General features: G+C 33.2%; 2 protein-coding genes across 3 annotated transcripts; both read right to left on the reverse strand.

The window, feature by feature from the left end:
• Nucleotides 1-3,669: 3,669 nt before the first annotated feature.
• On the reverse strand, nt 3,670-6,403 carry Cpr97Ea (cuticular protein 97Ea). The gene is made up of 3 exons (XM_088039478.1): nt 6,300-6,403; nt 5,043-5,194; nt 3,670-4,990 (listed from the first exon to the last, which is right to left on the reverse strand). The coding sequence occupies exons 1-3, from the start codon at nt 6,315-6,317 to the stop codon at nt 4,138-4,140; spliced, it is 1,023 nt and encodes a 340-aa protein (XP_087895604.1). The 5' UTR covers nt 6,318-6,403; the 3' UTR covers nt 3,670-4,137.
• Nucleotides 6,404-10,788: 4,385 nt separating this feature from the next.
• Nucleotides 10,789-13,016, reverse strand: Cpr97Eb (Cuticular protein 97Eb). Of its 2 annotated transcripts, XM_088039664.1 has the most exons (3): nt 12,907-13,016; nt 11,310-11,719; nt 10,789-11,159 (listed from the first exon to the last, which is right to left on the reverse strand). In XM_088039664.1, the coding sequence occupies exons 1-3, from the start codon at nt 12,916-12,918 to the stop codon at nt 10,955-10,957; spliced, it is 627 nt and encodes a 208-aa protein (XP_087895790.1). In that variant the 5' UTR covers nt 12,919-13,016; the 3' UTR covers nt 10,789-10,954. The 2 variants fall into 2 exon arrangements, with proteins under 2 accessions (XP_087895790.1, XP_087895789.1); XM_088039663.1 differs by having other exon boundaries at nt 10,789-11,719.
• Between the last annotated feature and the right edge of the window lie 4,954 nt (nt 13,017-17,970).

Raw genomic sequence — 17,970 nt, forward strand, 5'->3', positions numbered from 1 at the left:
AATTTTTTATCATTTTGTTGAAGTTTTGGGAATATCGGTATTTTTTTGTGGAGCAGGATTTCAAGTTCAACATCAATGGATTGGCGTAATTTTGCAAAATTGTTGATCTAGAGCAAGGACCTGTTACAGTGAAAATGAACCTGGAATGGTCCTTGATGGGTAGGATTCTTAGCAATCATAAAAAATGACACGGTAAGAAGTGGTTTAAATCAAGAACATGTTAAGGCTGAACGGAGAAAACAACAAACGCCATTATTATCCAAGGAAACGCGAATCTTGAAGGTGGTTCTTGTGAGATGTGAGAATGCATTGGTCACCTTTTGTAATTTTTTAAATCTTGAAGCACACAAATAAAGAAGACGGCGTTTTCTTGTACTAATTTTAACCTTCACAGTAACCAACATTTACGACCTAGAAGTTTCATAACTATTCATCCCTGACTTTAAATAGTCGATAAAGTCATCCAAAGTTCTTCTCAAGCACTTTTGCATACAAAACCAACCGCAAGTACAAATTGCACAAAAGTTCCACGCTCGTTGTTTATTTCGTCGCATTATGCGGATTTTGCAAGTGGTAAAAATGAATAATGTGGACTTTTGAATGCGTCGTTAAGACAAGTTTACAATATTAAGAAGTTACAGTCACGCAATTAACAGTTTAGGACAATACCTTGATTATTGCATTAACATACCGCGGCGACTCAGTGGAGTTGATTATATCAACTATTACAGCAATGTTAAAAGCTTATTGTTTCTTCATCATCGCTGACTTGCATAAAAAATGCGTTTGTGTTTATATTTTGTGGAAAACTCAGATGTTTTAGATAGTTTCAGGGCTGCGAATTCACATCATTGTGGAAATTCAAGGTTGGGTATCTACGGAAAAACAAATTGTTGTATAGATAACGAATGTAGCTTCACGCTTATTGTGCATAAAATTATTATTATACGCATTACACTTGAGACATACAAATCAATTTTGTGATGACATCGAATTTGGGTCGAAAAATGCCGATTTAGTCATTGACCAACCGAAGATCTGGCACAGTGATTATATAATTTATTTAAAAATGCCGATGATCCAGATGTAGAAAAAATAGATTATGCAAATCATTTTCACTATTACCAAAAGAAGTCGCTTGACAACTTATGCCATCTAAATGCTATTCATCTGCATACTTTCTAAAAATATGTAAATTGAGTCAAGTGCGACAAATCTTCAGTTATTTGGAGCAAAATATCACAAAAAGAATTCGGAGTGAAACCGCGTTAAGCAAGATATTCGCGTGACTAAAACCCATACTGTTCTGGCATTTACCAAAATTATAAATTCTGTAGCTCAATTAAAAGGTAGGAAGATACAACGCCATAAACCTTTCCAATGAGTTACAAGCAGCAGATTTTGGACATAGTGACTAATAAATTATTTATGCAAAAATATGTGATATCCTATAATTCATAACAAAAATAAACTCTTCAAACTGTTTCAACCAAATGGTTCATATTTTATCTGATCCATTGATAAAGGTGATATCTCTGCAGGAATGTCGTTTCAATGCAACACCTGCTGGTAATGAACTTAATTTATTACGGTTATTGGTTATATAATTTCGCAGCCTAAACATTTAAAAGACAGGATAGAGATGATTCTGAAATTTCGCTTTATACAGGATTTTCAGATCGGATATAATAATGTTATAATAAAATTGATGCAATCAAAAACAAGGATAATGAGTAACCACATTCCTTTATTAATTTTACGAGTGCAATAAAATCGTTTGAAACGAATTAACCATGTAATGATAATAATCATTATTATTGTAAAATAGAGAAATATTATCGGAATTTTCAAACTTTGGCTTAACTTCAATAGGATATTTAGATATTAGGTAGTGCAGTCCAGAATTGATATTTTATGCATTATTATAAAAACGAAGCTGGCGTTTCCTTTTTAGCTTAAAAGATAGAAATAAAGCGACTTTTAGTGTATACTACTCTAATATGCAAAACAGTTTAGTAGGACGAACTTTTACGAGAGACAAGAAAGTTTAGCTATGTTGGAAGCTTTATTTGGGGATATTGTTATTTAATGAGCTAAATTTTAATTAAAAAATGGATTATTGTTGATGTATTACATATTTAGTGTTATTTATACTGATTTTCACTGATTTGTTCATGGAATATGATGTACTAGTCACACACAATAAATGTACCCAATTTCTAAGACTTAACAAAAAATTATAAAAAATGCTAGTAGTTGTAGAGTAAACAACTAATTCCTCGCTAATTCTGTTTAACGAAAAGTTGGGACAATTAAAACCACTAAATTATAAATTATAAAGAATATAAAGAATATACGAGGTTGGGCAGCACTTCTGGGCAGCTCTAAAATCTTAGATATGAATGTAGACATTAATTTATAAAAAGAACAAGTTCATTTGAAAAAGATTGTTTAAAGAAATTGGGGTGTTTGTTTGGTAAAGCCGTTGGTTTTTATAAAGAAAGCTTAAAGTAACTAAAGATGTGGTTCGATTTACTCGATCATTCGGATTATAAAAGGTTAGCATTAGTAAGGAGTTAGTGTAATAAAATTCATCAGAGAGAATGAAAGGTTTATCATTTTTGACCGCGATGTGAAGACGTCGTAGTAAAATAAATGGAAATTATATTTTTATATTTTATAGTTTAGCTCTTTTAGACTTTATTAATCACAGGAACGTGGTGTAAGTTTCAGATACTGGTAGAAAAAAATTGATTTATAAACCCTTAAAATTGCATAAAAAAATAAAAGTAGTTGGTTCAGTTTGTTAGAATTATGTAGGGAAGTACTAATCAGCCGAACGTATCAAAAATTCAAAGTAATTTTTGTTGAACATATACGTTTTAAGCTCCTTAAAAAATTTCACTTCGTACTCATAAATTGTCTGTCAAAATTAATAACACACCTATCACTTGCTTATTGCTCATTGCATCACTGGACAGACTACACATATTTTTGTTGGGTGTGGTGTACCTTTGTCTTTTGTATTTATTAACTGAAGGTAAAAGTAACATCGTAATTGAGTTTTACTTTGGGTACATCAGTTATATGCAGCTGTGTTTTGCTGATGAAGGTCATTTTCTTCGGCGGCAGAGGCAAACTCCGAGAGGTAAATGTCAGATATAAGTTAGACATCTGAAAATGTTCTCAGACATATTATATAACTCAAAAATATTGACCTAATATACAAGAATACAAAAGAAAAAAATTATTGCACATGTATTTACTCAAAAACAGCGCATCTTATATTTTTAGCTTAAAATTTGAACTGTTTTTGCGGTGGATTAGCTTTCCATTGAGAATGTTCTGACTAGGAAATAACGAAAAAACTAAGTCTTGATGAAACATAAGGTGTAGTATATAAAATATTCTACTACATTCACATCCATTATAGGCTTTTTTTAAATTTTAATGTAATTTAAATAAATTTAATATTAAATTAACTGAGGGGATTCCTATTACTAATGGAATATTTGAAACCAAATTCTTATAGGCAACCAATAATACAAAAACAAGTTTGGAAATGGTATAAAACGAGCTTTTTTAAAAGTCTAAAACCTCTTGTAGAATATCAAACTACATATAAATTTATTCATACAATTTTAAATCTTATTTAAGTGTTTAAATTAATTTAGTAGTCAGAAATCTTTTTTTATTGAAATTTTTATTTTTATACACATTTATAAACATTTAAGTACATCAAAGGAAAGATCGAGTTAAATCAAGACATCAGCAGGTTGAGCAAGTAATTAGAGAATAATTTTAACACTTCTTGAGCAAAAATTGACATTTTGAGAAAGTATTTTTATATACAGTACAGACCATTCAAATTAGGAAACATCAAATCGTCATCTGATATTAGATGACTCCAGTTGAATATCAACTGCTTTTCTGCACAGTTTCAACCACAGGACTAGCTTGACCCGGAAAGTTGATTACGGATATTTATTAAAATAAATAATAATGCATCATACTATCGCTCTAATTGTAATTTTCGAAAAAGAGGTATCTTATGTACAAATTACCACGGGCGTACAAAAAAATATTTGGTTGCGACAGTATTACGCACTATTAATGACTAAAAATTAATTTGAAAACTTAATAATATCCAAAACTAATATCGTGCAAAGAACTTGCTCCACCTTCAGGGAGAGCATAATCTTTGGCAAGTTGGTCTAGAATTCCTCCACTGCGTCCCACAGGAGAAGGTTGTGAGTGTGGATGTGGTCGTGGGGCATACTGAGGAGCAGGTCTGGGAGCTGGAGCATACTGTGGCTCAGGAATGTGATTTCTGGTAGGAGCAGGGATAGGTGCAGGTCTTGCGTAAGTGATTCTTGGTTGACTTCTTACTGGAGCTTGTTCAGGTTCTCCGTACTCTTCTTCAATAGGTGCAGGTCTAGCATTGTACACCGGAGATGGTCTAGGCGCCGGTCTAGGACTTGGAGCGTAACTTCTCGCTGCAGGTCTTGGAGCCGCTGATGGAGAAGGTCCAAATTCAAAATTATGTGTAGTTACCGCAGGTGACGCTCCAGGAACTACAGCGCGGGGTGGAACAGGAGCAGCGTTTCTTTGTGGAGCGGGACTGAACTGTTGGGGACCAGAGAAATCAAAGATGGGTTCAGATTGAGGTCGTGGTCTATGAACAGGAGCGGCTCTAGCCGGCTGAGGCTGTTGATAATTGTTATCGTAATAATCTCCAGCGTACTCGGCGCTAAGAGTGCCGTCTTTGTTGGTAGTTTCATCGACGAGAGTTGGAGGAGCAACAGTAATGCCTTCACCAGATGGTTCAAAACCGTATTTAGTAGCACCGTATTCGATGACACGGACTTTTCCAGTGTCGTCAACGTAACCGTATTTGCCTTTTACTTCACCGGTTGGGAGTTTGGTTTCGATTTTGAAGGAACCATCACCGCTTTCGTAGCCGTAGGTGTAGGAGCCGTCTTCATTGTGCCTAAAATATTGTTTATAAAATGGCTGAATTATTGAGGGGGTTGATAAGATACCTGTTGATCTGCTTTAGAATTGCAACTGGTGTTGGCCTTGGGGCTGATGGTCCAGAATAACTGGGCTTGACGCGATGTGGTGCTGGTCTAGGTGGCAAGTCATAATCAAAATCTTGGGCAAAGGCCACGGCCAAAAGCGCAAACACAGCCACCTGAAAAGGGTAATTTTACTTTTAATTATAACAATTAATTTTCGGCTTAACTAATTCATTCATATCACTTTTATGTCTTCAAAACATAAAAAAAAAATAAAAAAAAAAAAAAGATATATAATGAACAATCTGGATAGAATTGCTGTGGAGAAAGAAGTTATAAAAATTTTGATGCGAATCTATTTAAATATCTTTTATAAAATGCAAAGAATTTGCATTGCGTTATATTTTTTGCAACATTGAGTTCTTGGTCAACCGTTACAACTGCAGCATTTGAAGATGAACAAAAAATTAATTCCAGATATATGTGTAAACGAATAAAAAGCAGTTTGACTTTCTTTCAGAAGAGTACTTGTTTCAACGTTAAGTAACACGAAATAAATGGGTTTCTAGGCATCGAAAGTAAAAATGTTGCGATTGCAGACCACCACTTAAAAAGCGTATTATGTCCAACAACAGTGGACCACGCCTTTGATCTACCTGAGGACACGTAATGGAGCTTTCAACTTTCTAGATCACTTACTAATTGTCATTGCTATCAGATTTACTCTCTATTGTCCACGTAACACCTCAAAAATTTCAAAGAAATGAATAATGTATTTGGTTTAATGTTCGAAGCATTGAACCATAGAAGGAATTAATAATTTATGCAAACGTACGTGTATGGCATTGAAATTTTAACAAGAACAGGGAGGAGTTGCTCAAGAATGGCAATAGAAATGTGTGAAATGATCTCAAGGCAACTTCCTCGTGTCAGCGTTTCTCAAACGAACCGGCTGTTCTTGATCGAAATTAAGTGCTTGCAACAATTAACACAATAAGTGCACACCCAGTGGTTTGAAGGTTTGTTAAAAAAAGGAATTTTGAAATCAAGTGGTAATTCCATTTTGCGGCACCTTGCGGCATTCCACCCCCGCTCTCATTTATTTCTTAAGATCACGTTTACATCATGCGAGAAAACGTGACTTTGCCCAACGCGTTACGTTAATGTCACACGACACTGCTCGCCAAAGATTGACCCAAATTCGAAAATTCCATGACAAAAGGGCACTGCTCACTCAACCACTAAATTTTCACTCACGGCTTTATACAAAAAAGTACTCACGTATCTAAAAGGCAGCATGTTTGTAGATAGAAGACACTGCACTAAAGTAGCGCGGGGGTCGCCATTTACCTTTTATAAGGTGAAGGAGTCTGTTAAGGAAGGGGCAAGGTCCCGGAGTCTGGCAAAACTCCGGGCCGGTTCCTGGTGCCCCGGAGGACCTTTCACTGGCGTGCATTGCGCGTTTATGCATTTAGAGCACTTTATTAAGGGCGTGAAATATGCTTAGACAGGATCCGGAAGTGATGCTGGAAGCGAACACGCATGTTCCTGCAGAGCTTTGTTTATTGTTTTTTTTTCTTAGCTGACGTGTTGTGTGGGCCCAAGGTGATTACTCAGGAGTAGCATCAGTGATTATCGATTTTTAAATTTAATTACAGCGTTGCCGGAGACTGTAATTTATAGAAGTGTCGGGAGCGTGCTAATGATTAAAAGGCAGCATCAATTAAACGGTTGAATCCTCCAGTCAGAGGTAATAGACGTGGTGTTTATCTCGTTTTTATTTTATTTATCTACTAGGAAGAAATATGAAATTAATATCAAATTAGGTAGGTAAAGATTCTTTAGCACGTGATTAAATGTTAATTTCAGTTAGGTACATAAAGAGAGCCTTGACAACCCTACAATTAATTGAAATGTTTCCAGAATATGATTAATTAACATGGATACTATTCTAGTTGTCGTAAAATGTAAAGGTCGGATAATTTTTAATTATCCATAACTATAAATGTGTGGTCATATTAAAATACATTTCAAAAACTACCGCTAAGTGAACTTCACGTCTAATAATTTAGCTTGCACGATTATTCTAATATCTGCAATTTATTTGCATTGTTCATTATTTTGTTGTCAATCAGTCAAACACTAATAAAGAGATATATCTTGGTACCTATTAATTATCGATCAAAATTATATGCAGTAGAACAATTACTTATGTAAGACGTGTGTTAATCGACAAAGTTATGAATGTAAGTAACCGAACGAGTTTAACAGTAAATAACGTGGATCTAGGCTACTAAATAACACGTATAAAAGTTGAACATCCACACCAAAGTCCAAAACTGCATTGCGTTTTAACACCAGCAAATCAAGTTTACAGTAAAAATTGCATTTTGTGACGCAGGTCTTTTTTTTCTTCACACTGTAATAACCAATTTCCGCAAATAAATTCTACACGTTTAATAACTCACTGTTCTTGAAAATGACACCAAGGTGTCTCAAAATTGTTACAAATTTCCATTACAGTTCGTAAATTCGCGACCTTCCATGTTCAAGCTCTAAGTAATGTCAATTTGGTGGAAATATGAAAAAGTCACCGATGAGACCTCTCCATAAATTTGATAGCCTTCATTAAATAAGCATCAATATCTGAGATTTAATCTGTATAAATATTTTACCACCTACCGACTGTCGGTTGCGAGTTCTTTTATCATTACAGCATTGACCCATATCTTCAAGCATGGGTGTATACGTTTGTATAATCAGGGCAGTTTTACAAATTTCCGATGCCCAATCAATATTCATACGATTAAGTTTTACGGCAATCTGGTTCGTTACATAACAGAGAAACTTTTATTTTTTGAACTAAATTTAAATTTGTAATGCTACCGTCGACACCAATAAAAACTACAATAGACTACTAAACTCTTCAGTTTTCGTAGAAAAAATCTTGGAGGGTGTTGTCATTATGATAAAGATTAACTTGGTTAGTTTTACACCTAAAATTATGTGACACAAGAACTAATTTTATCAAGTTTTTTATGATGATTGAAATTTTATTTTAAAACAGATTTGGTATTATAATTGTTGCTAGTAAAAATTTAGAAAAGGTTACCAAAACAATAAACGATACATATCTTTAAACCGGTTTGGTTAAAGCTGGATCAGACTAAGATCTTAAAGGTCAGTTTTGGATATTAACTTTAAGTACAAAGAGGGACCACTGTAAAGTCTTCTAAAAATACAAACAGTAAATTGGACTAAACTGAAAAATTCTAAGGAATGAAAAACTGCAAAGATATTATTAAACAATCTGAAAAACTAAAACAACTGAACAAGATCATCATCAAGAGCAGCAGATGCTTAAGTCTTTGAAGGCTTTGAAGGATTTGTGAAATTAAAAGAATTTGAGGGTTCTAAAAAAGATATTATCCAAAAAAACAAAAGTACCTAAAAAGAATTTGCTGAATATAGGACCCTTGAAGAACCTGAATTGTTGCATATTTTTTGATACTTATCTAGTACTTCTATTACATTTATTTTTCGTAAATTTTACATATTTCCTGCTATTGAATTTATTATCATTATTAATATGCAAAATATGCATACAATTTACGGTACGGAATGGGAAATTGCAAAACTGAACTTAATTACTGTTCCTATACGGATTAAAAATATTTCTGTGGGCAAGCATAATTTATTGCTGAAGCAATAACGACACTAGTGCAATTGTCTTTATAATTGTTTAAATGGTGAAATAATGTCAAATAAATCACAATTTAAAAAATCGCCGTTTTACCTGTGGGACTTCTCCCAGGTCGGCAACACGATCTGAATAATGGAATAAAGAAAGCGAAAGTGCACCCATATGTTTTTTAATCCCTGTTTAATTTTAAACATTTGTTACGTCAAGTGCTTTCGTGCATCATTGCAATGTACTTATTGTATTTACATAATGGTTAAATTTATGCGAGCACGATACCAAATTTGAATATTTTTTTGCGGAGACGAAACTGGATTCACTTTTAAAAGTTGTCGGATACAACTTGGAAATTCAAGGATAACAAAACTTTCCTATAATGAACTTGGATTTTAGATTGAATAACAATAGCGACAACCTTCACCCGATAATATGAATAAAGAAAAAATGCATTCTAGTCATGTTTGCCGATTTCTAATGAGGTGTTCTGTTGTTAGTCATAGTCATAGTGTTTATGTTTTGCAAAAAAAACTAAATTTTCTTTGTAAGTTGGAATCTTAAGAAAATTCATTCAGAAAATTTATGTGCCACAAGATGTTATGCAAAAAAGTGTCACATTACTTTCTCAGTTGAATAACTGTTTTTTGTTCATTGATTTGTTAATTTATTAATTTAAATTTTGCACCTTTAACATGGTACATAATTATTAGAAGAATTATTTAATACAATTTTATAAGAACCGCTTTCAAATAGATTTATCGGTAAAAACAAATTATAATACATTTTTGCTCTCTACAAACAAATGTAACAAAATTTTAGCCACAAAAATCTATACTTTTCACGGAAGTGGCAATTAGTTTTTTAAATTCTGTGATCGAAATATGTGTTTGATTTGGACAGTTTTTATCAAAATATGTCTCTAATAAACTTTGTGCCAGTCATGCAAATCAGAGCAAGAATTTTATGTTAGTTATAGATATAAAAACGGTCTTAAATATGAAATGAAGAAATTCTTTTATTTACTATTCGATTAAAAAGATGGGGTAAGAAAATATAAGAATGACTTTCATAAAGTGAACCACTTACTTACCTTGTACGGGCAATTTTAAACTATGTGGCATCAGAACCAAAAATTGTTCTTTCGTAAAATAAAGAAAATGTTGACAGTGCTTGGGATTTTAAAGTTTTATTGAATACATCAGAAATCTTAATAACTTGTATTTTTTCTACGTATTTTTTAAGACTATATGTTGTTGGCAACAATCTGTATTTTGAGACTCTTTAATAGTTTATAAATCTTGGTCTACGTCTTTGATTTTTGAACTCTATTTAGAAACACTTGCTGGTTTTATACCTAACTATGTATTAAAAAATAAACACAACAAATTTTAATAAAAAAACGTACCTTTTACATTAACACGTTTTTTCTTTCTGAACAGAGTGATAAAATTAAATTTAATTAAATTATTTTTCTGAAAAACTTCCAAATAAGTCTTAAAAACCTTCTGCCAACACTACCGGGTTGCAAAAATCCAGCGTCTTATCAATCCGCAAGGTTACAATAAATGCACGCTTTGTTAACCGCGAAAACATTGCTTGTGATTTTACAACATGTGGCATTTACTAATTTTTGAACATTTTTTTACAATTATGCAAGCAATTTAGCAATGGTAATGACAACTCTTATGGTTTCAGTTCAGTTAACCGTTTCTAAATAGTTGCATGTTTCAGTTCATTTTACTTTCGTTGGCGAGGAATTTAAACTTGAATTTACCAGTGCATTGGTTGAGATAAATATAGCCCCGATTCGTAGGCGTGGATAAATAATTAATAAATCTGTTATTCTTGACACAGAAACTAGCAAACAACAAGTTTTTCTGTGCCAAATAGGCCGCAGGATGAACTTTGAATTAATGTGATCAAAATGAAGCGCTCCTATTTATTTTTTTTATAAAAAAATATTCCATGGTTATGATTGTGGACGAGGAATGCTCAAGGCTTTCCGACTCCACCCAAGAAGTAGCGACATTTACGTCAGAATTCTTTTGTGATCTTATGGAGGCAAACAGAGGCGGTTTTATCACATGTTTATTTCTGTCCATACAACAGTAGACAATTAAATATAGAACCAGAGGGGCATAAATACTCGCTACATTAAACTTAAACTAAGCCTGCGAATTACACTGGAATTAAAATTAACAAGACTAGTTCGTTCAAATTTAGATTTAAATTAAAACTATTATTTTCTGTAATTTACACTGTACGAGCCGCTTACGATATCCACATTAGTAGCGGGGTGACCTTGGAAGGGGTGGTAATTGGGGTACGCAGGTGGTGATGGAGGGTTGTAATAATTAGGTTGACTCTGGAATCCGTAGTTAGGTTGCGGCCTAAAAGCAGGTTGGGGCCTGTAAGCAGGTTGCGGCGTATAAGCAGGTTGGGGCCTGTAAGCAGGAGGGTTATAAGCACTTTGTGGTTTATAAATGCTCTGTGGTCTGTAAGTTGGTTGTGGAGTGTAAGCAGGTTCTGGATTAACATCAAATTGAGAATCAAAGGCAGGTTGTCTGTAAATGGATTGAGGAGATTGAGGATACCTAGATTGAGACCTGGAGGAAGGCTCGTTTTGGTAGTACACACTAGGATCTTCCCTATATTGACCATCATCTTCATCATTAGCTCCCAAAGGCTGCGCGTAATTCTTATTAATCTTCAAAGTTGGTGGAGGCACTTGGATCTCATTTCCTGCGGGTTCAAATCCTCTTCTACTAGCACCATATTCAACAGTGCGGAGTTGACCCTGGTCGTCGATGTATCCGTACTTGCCGTAGACTTCACCATCGGGGTATTTAGTTTCGATTTTGTAAGTACCATCGGCTGCTTCGTAACCGTAGCTGTATGAACCATCTTCATTGTGTTTGTTGATTTGCTTAAGGATAGGCACGGGGGTGGTGTACTTCTGCTCCCGTTGGGCGGCAGCTACGGTAAATACCGCGGCGACGAACAACTGCAAGGGAAGGCAATTTAAATGTCAGTAGAGTTTTCTTGGTTGCATAAACGTGCAAATATTTTTTAGTTTCGAAGGTGAGAAGGCTGAAGGCGATTGTCTACACATTAAAAATTCACAAAAATATGTTGTCCCCAAGTATAAAATTTGGGGGTTTAGTTATGAAAACTTTGACAAATTTAAACAATCATGAAAATTAGGGATTAAAATTAATTTGTTATTAATTTGACAATATCAAATAACAAAAATGCGTAGATTGACTCTTGTTGACTTAATAAATAAAAATTGACATTTTATGCCTACAAACTTTCAAAGTGACACTTTGACAAACAAAACAGTTAGAGCCTACCAATCATATCAGATTCTAAAGCCTCTTTCAACGCAATTGCATTCGATTATGACTGTAATATGAGATAAGATCACTTCCTGACCACTTTATAGAAAAATTACCCACGTCCTTCAATAACACTTTGACGTGTTATAATTACAAAAATGTTAAACAAAATTCTAATTTAGAATTAACAATAGATTTGTTTACAAGAAATTTCAACAAATTTGAAAGACAAAGGCTAACGATGAAGTTAATTTCCATTAAATTTAACATAATAGGAAATGCATTAATTTTAAGAAATTGGTTGAGGCAAAAGACTATTTTTGACATTTAAGAGCGATCTGAGTCATGCTGACTTACAATTTCCGTAAACTAAAATTGAAAGAGTGAACGGAATCTCTACTTAGAATTTCAACACACCTATTTGTGTCCACGCATTATCTTAAAAATTCAGGACCGGCCTTCAAGTTTTGAACCAGTTATCATTTTATGAAAACACTGGCAAAATGTGTTACATTCTTCGTCTTAAAATAATAAATATAAATAAATATTTACCTAAACTTAACGGTAAATTATAAAATTTATAATCAAATCAGTGGGTAATCACGCAAAACCTTTCAGTTTCCTGTTAAATTACGGATAATTGCCTTGGCAATATCGAGTACAAAACTTTACATCCTTGAAGGTGCAAACTGAAAGTCTGGGTGATTTTATGTTTCACTAAATTTTCTTGTTCAAAATAACAGAAAATTTGTAAATTTAGCTAGAAACAATAATATTGTGCCCTTCCCCCTCACTGTTACATAACACGCAAAAATGTCAAACGGCGCTATAAAAAATAAAAACAAATACTCACATAAAACCTCATGTTGGTGGGCACTGATAATGTGAATACAAAGAGGTAAACAGCCGCACCTTCAGTTTATCCAGAGCTTATATAGACTACGTCCCCACAAGATTTTAACGCAAGGTTACGATACGAACCGTATAACAATTCAACAGCAGATTCATGCACAACCCACCACCACCGGAACATGAAAACTTATTAATGGGGTACAAGTATGGTAGTATGACACCCGGTTAGGATTCTAGATTGCATAATGAATCTTTAATTGCTTCTGGATAGATAAGAGATATTTTTAATTCGCTGAAAAAGGCAACAAGACATAAAAAAAATAAATCGATGACAACTGGTGCCCTTAAAATTTGTAAAAGCTGAGTCATTTTCTTTGTTAAAATAATTTCTTGATTCGATGGGGCGGAATTCGCAGAATGTAAAATATGTGTGACAGTTCTTATTGACGCCCAATAATTGTCTATTCATATCAAAGAGGTGAGTGCGTGTAAGTTATTACCATTTAAACTTTCAGTTTTCCAACAATGCTGAATGTTTGGATTGTTATAAGTTATAACATAATGTGATGCAGATTACTTATTAAGAGTCGCATTAAATCGTTCATTGCTTTTGTGTTTTCATTAAAAGTTTAAAAGTTGTATTTATGGCAACTCATTTCTTGTGCTGGTTGTCATTGACGATTTATATGTATGTAAGTAATTAATAATTTTGCATTTGTGCTAAATAACTTGTAAATTATCGTCCCAAACATTTTCTAGAATAATTTGTATGCATGGATCGAAACCTTCATTTTCACACCCAGTCAAGTACATACATTAGAAATTTATGGGATGTCCTCGTGAATGTAATATCCGGCCAGCTTTCTTTTGTTCCTAGGAAATGAAAAAATGTTTAAATTTATACCAAATTTTAAATAACTAACACTTTAAATCCATCTTTTCAAACTGAGTTAAGTCATGAATTGCTCCTGCTAAGATTTTTTAAAATTCTTTCGAAATTTATAAAGTTCAGTTCAGTAATCGCAGGTAAAAATCTTATTACTTTTGTGATTTGTGTAACACATTAAGCAACACAAAGTAGAGTAATAAAAGTCGCAGACATTGCTCTGTTTTAATTTTACCAAATGCGATTCCTCCTGCATTCCGCGATGCTTAATCACTTTATTATCAAGGTCTATAGACTCCTAAAGCAAGGTTCTGCTTAATTATAAATCCGTAAATCAATAACTGTTATTGGTAAAACAAGAAAAGAATAATTACTGTTGATAATAATCTATTTTTAATTGGTTGAACGGTGTCGTCGTTTCAGGAATTAGCTAGACTTTTTTTGTATTATTAACTGTATTACTACAGACTACAGGTCAAAATTTCAAATCTTACAATGCTCGTTGAACCATATCACATCCACTCCCAGTCAGTGGAGAAAGAGCCGCCGTGGTATTTGCAGAAGTATGATTACAAGTCGTGATCGAAATGATTAACGCTGGCATTCCTAAAGACAGTAAATAGGAAAGAGGCACGCGCAAGTTCCGGTTGACAAGCCAAATTTTCGTAACTCTTGAAAATTCAACCTTAAACTGAAAATTGAAGGTAACTGAGTTATTAGCACGACAGTTATGGAATGTCGATCAGGTGTATAGACGGGCGTGCCGACCTCGGAAGACGATACAATTCCGTCTGACGCACTTGTTATAGGGTTTGTTTTTCTTTTTTCAAGAGGAAGGACAGTGATTTTGCTTCAGGGGGCAAGAAAATTAAGTTGAAGTGTCACATTTGAATTAATTTTTGGGAGTGGTTTATAGGAAAAATGAAAATTTACATACTCAAGGTGGATGAGGCTTTTCCCTTTTTGTAGGCCTCAAAATGATCTTTGTTGGCAACCTTTACCACCAGCTGGAAGCGTATTTGTATGTCAGAACTGCTATTATAAGAGCGAGATAATTTTAAAGAGCAAGTAACAGGTTTACATGGAGATTTTCACTTTTCGCGACGACCTGACTACTGTTTGATTACCTGGAGATTTCGACAGTGTTCATTGTTAAATTAAATGGAAATCATTAATCGGGAAAATCTCAATGCTAAATTGATGAGATCTTTCTTGGAAATTCCATAACCTTTTACTTTCAATATTTTCATAAAATTCTTTCAAGGATAGATATTTCAAATTTATTTTTATAATATTGTCAGATTATGATAGGTTGGGTTTTGTAAAGCGAACATCTGATAGTCGGTACTCTTTACCTTGGAAAAAGTACAGACACATCTGTTACATAATTGTAAGAATGTAAATTTTTAACATAAAACGGAATAAAATGATCAGAAGTCTCATTTACATAGGACAGTCTGTTTATAAGATCGACAGCAATGATATGTATCAAATTTTACTTGCAAATTAAAACATGAAGAGGAGAGATATATGAAACAAAATAATTTTCGAAGCAGTTTCAATTTTTTTTTTAATTTGACATTCTAAAACTTAAATAAAATAAATTTTACTGTAAAAAATTGAATCAGATCTTAAGAAAGCGATGTCTAATACTTTTATTTGGTTTAAAAATAAAAAATTAAAAAATAGTAGATTTTATTATACGGCAGAAAAGTGGTACTTTTTGTCGAGCAAGTAAATTGCAGTAGCAAGGCGAAGCGTAGCGTAGCCGAGCGTATGCAAAATTGCGAGACAGCAAAGCCACTTTTCGGCCAAATAACAAATACTACTTTTTCTCCAAACGTTAGATTTAGTTTCACGACCGACAATGAGTGAACGCAAATTGAATTATAAACATGGATGGCTATGCATGTAGTTGTCATTGATGACATTTACTGTGAAAAATATTAATTTCAAAGAGTTTCAAAGTTAAGATCGTGCAAGTGCAAGTGCAAAATGTATGTCTCAAATAGTACCCGTCACACAAAGTACTTTTTCTGCTTAGGCAGCAAAAGTGTTTTCATGTCAACGAGCGCTTTTCATTACTTATAACAAAATTGCCTACTTTACTGTCTAAAAACGACTAAAAAATAGTGACTTTTTGTGACGTTTGGAGAAAAAAATCTTTTCTGTTTCATAATTTTGTTATTTGGTCTTGTCAATATGTCAATAAATTAAACAATGTTAAGCTCTAAATTTTTATTGCGCGGAATTGTACCGCGAGACAGTAGTGAGTATCAGAATCGACAATTTTTTAATTAAATACATAATACAAAAATAATATTCCAAATAAATAATAATTATTATTTATACGCGTTCAAAATTTTTTTTATGTCGTTATGTTACAATAAAGTTTAAAGAATTGAATTAAAAAAAATATATTAACTTGTATTTTCTGCTCTACAATTTTGTATTGTCTCAAATTTGTCACTTAGTCAGTGTTGCAGTTTAAAAACAAAATTTTCTGAATTTATGCACTGAAAAAAAGTAAATATGTACATATCATATTGTAAACAGCATAATTCGTAAATTTTATTCTTACAGTGTTAAAACTATATATTTTCATCTAAAATTGAAATTTCTAAAATCCACTTTTTCTGTTTTTGTTCTATAATTTTAATAATGATAAGGTAATAGAAATTAACAAACAATAAATAAAAAATAAATAAATAAATAATAAATAGCAAATAATAATGGTTTTAATTTAACTGAATCTTAAATTAATTTGTAGGCAACTTTATATACTCTTAAGAAAACTGTCTTTATTGTTGCGGCTTTCAGATTGTAATGATGGTTGCTTCACTTCTGGCTTGTTGGCAAATAATTTTACTACAATAAAAATATCAACAAATAAAACTCTAAAATGAAAGAAAACAAAACTAATCTAATGAGTGAATTATGTATACAAAAATTTAATTTTGAAATTGTTTTACGAAAATAAAATTTAATTAATGAATTTAACCAATCATAAACTACCCCTTTGACTTCCACCATAAAAAAGAAAATATTTCAGTACATTTAACATTTCGCACTCCAACCAATGAAAACCAAAATAAAAATTGTAATTGGATGCAACAATCATGTTTGTATTTTTAAAGCGGAACTGGACCCGGTATCGACACTACATAAATATATCATTTTCAATTTGCCTTGCCTTAGACACAAGCAAGATCCTTTTATTAAAAAAAATTAGTCACATGTCAAAGGAGTTCATGGTTTGTTGGCAAAGGCGCGGGACAACATTCTTCTCGAATACGTGTACATACAGGGTGTTTTTGCAAAACATCAATACCACGTTCAATATTGAATCTTGATCCTTTATCCGATATAAATCCTCTCTGCATCATTATAAAAATGACTCAACAGTTCATGTCCCACGTGTTGAGTTTCATGTTCTTGCAATAAGAAGAGTATAAATTCCAGAGATCGTATCGACGATTTGGTAAAGCGAGAGTCATAAGGTATTTGGTGGTCGGCGCCACGTCGTTACATCTTCTTGTCAGCAGCATGCAAGTCAAGAAGTTATTTTTTATTTATGAGCCCACAATTACGATTCAATAAATAACCGCATTGTCCGTTTCTTCGAACTGTTTACATCCTTTTTCTTCATTTGCAATCGCTATTAAAATCGTGTACGAAATCCCGTCTAGATTAAACCATAATATATTCGCGTCAAAGATGTAAATATCCGAAGATTATTCACTTTCTGGTCGTTCATTTACACTGGTAACACTACACCTGATAGGAAGAAGCAGCATTTTGCACGACCCAAAATAGCCTCGCAATCCTACGTTTTTCTTTCAAGAAAAGCCACTTTGTTAGGATCAAGTTTTCTGCAATCTTATCGTTGTAGCCGTCAATCCTACTTTACACACTAGCAATATATTTTTACGACCTTTCGGTGTACACCTGTTGCTATTTCAAAAATGCAACATTATCCTTGTAGTTCAAAACTGCGTCACTCCCACAATTCGCAAAAAATTGTGAAATTGTTTCATCCGACATCGTGACAAATCACAAATTAGTCACACGTGCTTATACGGCAATATTTCATTCCTGAAAATACGTGAAGCTATCTAAAACTGATTAGACTTAATTTGTAGAAGTGAGGCTCATTTCACGCGTGTTTCACGTGCCTAC

Source organism: Gnatocerus cornutus, chromosome 6 (assembly GCF_029298725.1).
Source record: "Gnatocerus cornutus isolate USDA-ARS CGAHR chromosome 6, icGnaCorn1.1, whole genome shotgun sequence".
NCBI classification, from domain to species: domain Eukaryota; kingdom Metazoa; phylum Arthropoda; class Insecta; order Coleoptera; family Tenebrionidae; genus Gnatocerus; species Gnatocerus cornutus.